The sequence below is a fragment of the Muscardinus avellanarius genome, assembly GCF_963383645.1.
Source record: "Muscardinus avellanarius genome assembly, chromosome: 3".
In the NCBI taxonomy this organism is placed as follows: Eukaryota; Metazoa; Chordata; class Mammalia; order Rodentia; family Gliridae; genus Muscardinus; species Muscardinus avellanarius.
Genome location: NC_137788.1, coordinates 18,173,759 through 18,179,219, shown reverse-complemented (window position 1 = coordinate 18,179,219; position 5,461 = coordinate 18,173,759). Strand labels below are relative to the sequence as shown.

Below are 5,461 nucleotides of genomic sequence, written 5' to 3'. Positions count from 1 at the left end.
CTGACCAAGTTGCGGAGGGCCTCACAAGGTTGGTGAGGCTGGCCACAAAACCGCGATCCTCCTGTCTCTGCCTCTAAATACTGGGATTACAAGTGTGGGTCACTCTACCCAGCTATTCCCAGCCTTTTTTGATGTTTTAATTTTGAAATAGCTGGGCATGGTGGTGCACGCTTGTAATCCCCACGCTTGGGAGGCTGAGACAGGAGGATCGCGCAGGTTCGAAGCCAGCCTCAGCTACTTAGTGAGGCTCTCAGCAACTTAGTGAGACCCTGTTTCCAAATAAAATATAAAATGGGTCTGGGAGTATAGCCCGGAGGTAGAAAGCCTCTGGGTTCTACTCCCAGTACCACCAAAATAAATAAATAAATAAATAATTTTGAAATAAGGTCTCATTAAGTTGTCGAGGGCCTCACCAAGTTACTGTGGCTGGCCACAAACCTGTGATCCTCCCGTCTCGGCCTCTCACGTACTTGAATCACAGGTGTGCGCCACCATGCCTGGCTCTACAGTATCCTTGTGATCTAATAATTCCAGCTTCCAGAATTGACTTTCTCTAATGAGATTCTACCTTTTTTCTTTTTTAAGCCCCAGAGCTTCTGATCATGCGGCCCTCCGGGTGAACTGACAACAATCGGGTTGTTTCACCTTCTCCCAGCTCGTGGTAACTGGACCTGTTTGGTCTGTTCAGGCTCAGCACCATCACTGGAACCGGAATGAAAGTTAAACACCCCATGATGTGTTCAGACAAACCTGGGAAAACTGTGCTGCTGACTGTCCTGCTCCTGTGAATCAGCTGGCGCTTCCTTTTCTCTCTACTTTTAAAAGCTCCCTGGAAGCAACCGGAATCGTCTCTGACTAGGGATGGGGGACATTTTCAAGTTTTCATTGAACACGTTGAAGTCTCGCGCTTTGAAAAGAGCCCAAAAGCTCAAAGCAAGAAGCCCAGAGCGTCCATTGCCCACACTTCTGTGGTACCCTGATAAGTCTAACAAGTTCAGCCTGTGTCCACTGGGCTGGGCCATCTGCTGGGCAGAGTTCCAGAACAGCGAGAGGTCTCGGATTCATTTGTTTTAGGAGAGACTGCCTGCTAGTAATTAGTAATTGCCCTCAGAGTTTGTTTATTTATTTATTTATTTATTTATTTATTTATTTATTTATTATTTTTGTGGTACTGGAAGTTGAACCCAGGGGCAGTCTACCCTTTTACCTACACCCCCAGCCTCCCCCTTTTTAAATAGTCTCACTAAGTTTCAGAGGACCTTGCCAAGTCGGTGAGCCTGACCGCAGCCGGTGATCCTCCTGTCTCAGGCCCCCCCCCCCCCCCCCCGCACTGGGATTCCAGGGCCCTCAGGGTCTCCAGGTCTTTGTTCTGATACGTGGCACCCCACCGTGTGAAGCCAGAGGATAACTTTGCTCTGTGGGTGGGGCAGGAGCTCTGTGTGTGGACGTCTCTGCGAAGAAAGAGCCGCCTAGCATGTCCCCACCAAACCAGTCAGTAGACGACCTTCCCCAGGGGGCCTCCAACAGGTCACTGAACACCACAGAAACCCCAGAGGCTTGGGACCCAGGGATCCTAGAGGCCCTCAAGGTCTCCCTCGCGGTGGTCCTTTCCATCATCACACTGGCCACCCTCCTCTCCAACGCCTTCGTCCTTACCACCATCTTGCTCACCAGGAAGCTCCACACCCCGGCCAACTATCTCATCGGCTCCTTGGCCACCACTGACCTCCTGGTCTCCATCTTGGTCATGCCCATCAGCATCGCCTATACCATCACCCGCACCTGGAACTTCGGCCAGATCCTGTGCGACATCTGGGTGTCGTCGGACATCACATGCTGCACGGCCTCCATCCTGCATCTCTGTGTCATCGCCCTGGACCGGTACTGGGCCATCACCGACGCCCTGGAGTACAGCAAACGCCGGACGGCGGGCCACGCGGCCGCCATGATCGCTGTGGTCTGGACCATCTCTATCTGTATCTCCATCCCTCCGCTCTTCTGGAGGCAGGCCAAGGCCCAGGAGGAGATGTCCGACTGCCTGGTGAACACGTCTCAGATCTCCTACACCATCTACTCCACCTGCGGGGCCTTCTACATCCCGTCGGTCCTGCTCATCATCCTGTACGGCCGGATCTACCTGGCCGCCCGCAGCCGCATCCTGAGCCCACCTTCCCTGCACGGGAAGCGCTTCACCACCGCGCAGCTCATCACCGGCTCCGCGGGCTCCTCGCTCTGCTCGCTGAACCCCAGCTTCCACGAGAGCCACGGGCACTCGGCCGGGAGCCCCATCTTTTTCAACCACGTGAAAATCAAGCTTGCTGACAGCGTCCTGGAACGCAAGAGGATTTCCGCGGCTCGGGAAAGGAAAGCCACCAAGACCCTGGGGGTCATCTTGGGAGCCTTCATCGTCTGCTGGCTGCCCTTCTTCGTGGCCTCTTTGGTCCTCCCCATCTGCCGGGACTCCTGCTGGCTCCACCCGGCCCTCTTTGACTTCTTCACCTGGCTAGGCTACTTAAACTCCCTTATCAACCCCATCATCTACACTGTGTTCAATGAAGACTTCCGGCAAGCGTTTCAGAAAGTCGTCCATTTCCGGAAAGCCTCCTAGTCTGATTTGTGTCCTGTAACCCAACTGGGATTGTCTTTTTTTTTTTTTTTTTTTTTTAATGTGGTACTAGGGATTGAACCCAGGGGCATTCTACCTCCGAGCTACACGCCCAGCCCATTTTTATTTTTATTTTTTATTTTTTTGTATTGAAACAGGGTCTCTCTAGGTCACTAAGAGTCTCACTACTTTCCGAGGCTGGCCTCAAACCTGTGATCCTCCTGTCTCAGCCTTCCAAGTACTGGGATTGCAGAGGTATACCACCACACCTGGCTCTTTCTTGTTTTTTTCTGAGACCCGGGTTGATTCACTGTCTCTTGGGTCTTGGGTCAACGGACAGATTTGTACTGTGTTCTGTTTCCTGTGTCTTCTTTCTTGGCTTCTGAATCATCCAGAGCTGGGCCACCGTGTGAGAGGGGACAGAACGGAAGACTTCCCTTAATGTAGTATTTTCATGGTTCCTCTGGGGTGAAGAAAGCATGACTCGTAAGATTCAGGTGAGACACTGACTCTGTAGAAAAGACCCTGGCTCAGAGGGAAGGGATTCTGGAATATCTGAGATTTTATGAGAATAAGATGACCAGAATTCAAAGAGAACTTGGAGCCAGGGTGGGGGGTCTCCATCCCCCATAACGTACTGATGAAAAAGAAACACCCAGGGATTGTTCTACCAGGGCCTCTTCTCCTAGTTGTCTACAAATGGTCCAGTGACAGAGAGTGACTTGGAGAACAATTCTCAAGGCAGGATGAGACTAGATCGGCCCCGGTGCCCTTCTTCAATATCCTTGCACCGTCTCCAGGTTCTGCAGTTAAAACCCCGATCACACCACTGGAGTGGATTGGCAGGCATTGGTCCCACCACCCTCCGCGGAGGACATCATTCTCATTTTTTCCCTGAATTATTTTTTTAACATCCCATTTTCATTAGTGATCTTAAGATACTGAGTCCTATCAAATAAAGAGCATGAGCCATCCTGACCAGTGAAGTCCTTGGGTGATTTTTCCCGCTCTCTCTGGATATAGAGACTATAAGCTCGAGTCAGCGCCCAGTATTTGCTGAGTGCCCACCACATGCCAGGCCCTGTGTCCAGGTCTTGCATGCATTCTAACAGTGGGCCTCCAATCGATGAGCATCAATACAACACAGCAATTGAGAACCCAGCATGGTGCCGCCTGAGATCCTAGTACTTAGGAGGCTGAGACAGGAGGATCGCGTACCCTCAAAGCCAGCCTCAGCTACTTAGTGAGGCTCTCAGCAACTTAGCGAGACCCTGTTTCCAAATAAATATATAAAATAGGTCTGGGAGTATAGCCTGGAGGTAGAAAGTCCCTGGGTTCCATCTCCAGTACCAAAAAAAAAAGGGGGGGGATTAGTAATAGATATGTTATTGTATAAATAAATAAATATAGTTCTTAGCATACAAGCATATACCATTTTATTTTATTTTGTGGCACTAGGGATCGAATTCAGAGGCATTCTACCTCTAAGCTAAACCTCCAGCCTTACTTTATTTCTTATTTGGAAACAGGGTCTCACTAAGTTGTGAAGGTCCTCACTAAATTGTCAAGGCTGGCTGTGAGCCTGCAATCCTCCTGTCTCAGCCTCCCAACTACTGGGATTGCAAGCGTGTGCCACCATGTGCCCAGCTAGCATGTATCATTTTAGAAATATAGGACTTGACCTACTTGATATCAAGCAGCAATGAAAAAAACTAAACAAACAAACAAACAAACAGCTCTTATTTATTTGGGTGGTGCTGAGGACTGAACCCAAAGGCTTTCTACCTCCAGGCTACACCCCCAGTTTACTAAGTTGCTGAGGCTGTACTCAAACCTACGATCCTCCTGTTTCAGCCTCCCAAATACTAGGATTACAGGTGCGTGCCACCATACCCGCCAGCTGAGTGTGCTTTTATTTTTTGCAGTACTGGGGATGGAACCCAGGAGCATTCTACCTCGGAGCTATACTCCCAGCCCTATATTTTTATTCTTTTTTTTTTTTTTTTTTGTGGTACTGGGGTTCCTGGAAGCCCTTCTACCTCCGGGCTACACTCCCAGACCTATTTTTACATTTTTATTTGGAAACAGGGTCTCACTAAGTTGCTGAGAGCCTCACTAAGTAGCTGAGGCTGGCTTCAAACCTGTGCGATCATCCTGTTTCAGCCTCTGAAGCTCTGGGATTACAAGCGTGCACCACCATGCCTGGCCTTGAGTCTCCTTTTTATTTTTTATTTTGTTTTTTTAGTTAAAATTTTTTTTTTGTTTTGTTTTCTATGGGTCTGGGTATGGAACCCAGGGGCATTTGACCTCTGAGCTACACCCCCTGCCCAATTTTTTATTCTTTATTTTGAAACAGGATCTCACTGAGTTGCAGAGGGCCTCACTAAGTAGCTGAGGCTGTCCGCGAACCACGATCCTCTGGTCTCAGCCTCCCGAATTACAAGTATGTGCCACCATGCTCGGCTTGAGTCTGCTTTTTATTTACATTTATATATTTTTTATTATTTATTTATTTATTTATTTATTTTTGGTGTCTTGGGGACTGGAATCCAGGGGCCTTCTACCTCCGGGCTACAGTCCCAGACCTATTTTGTATTTGACTTGGAAACAGGGTCTCTTAAGCCAGCTGAGGCTGGATTCGAACTTGCGCGATCCTCCTGTCTCAGCCTCCCAAGTGCGGGGATTACGCGGGGATTACAAGCGTGCGCCACCACGCCCGGCTATTGACGGCTTGAGTCTGCTTTTTAAATGAGCCTCTCCCACCTCCAGCGAGGTGACTTCTGTGCCTCCAAGGTCTGGGAACCACTGAGTTGTTTCTAGCTCACCCTGCGAGGCCTCTCCCTGAGCCAGGGACAC

General features: G+C 49.7%; 1 protein-coding gene across 1 annotated transcript; it reads left to right on the top strand.

Annotated features, from left to right (window-relative positions):
* Positions 1-1,474: 1,474 nt before the first annotated feature.
* On the top strand, positions 1,475-2,608 carry HTR1D (5-hydroxytryptamine receptor 1D; the record flags this gene model as incomplete). Its single annotated transcript, XM_080693428.1, has 1 exon — positions 1,475-2,608. One exon carries the CDS (start codon positions 1,475-1,477, stop codon positions 2,606-2,608), a length of 1,134 nt encoding a protein of 377 aa, XP_080549554.1.
* Between the last annotated feature and the right edge of the window lie 2,853 nt (positions 2,609-5,461).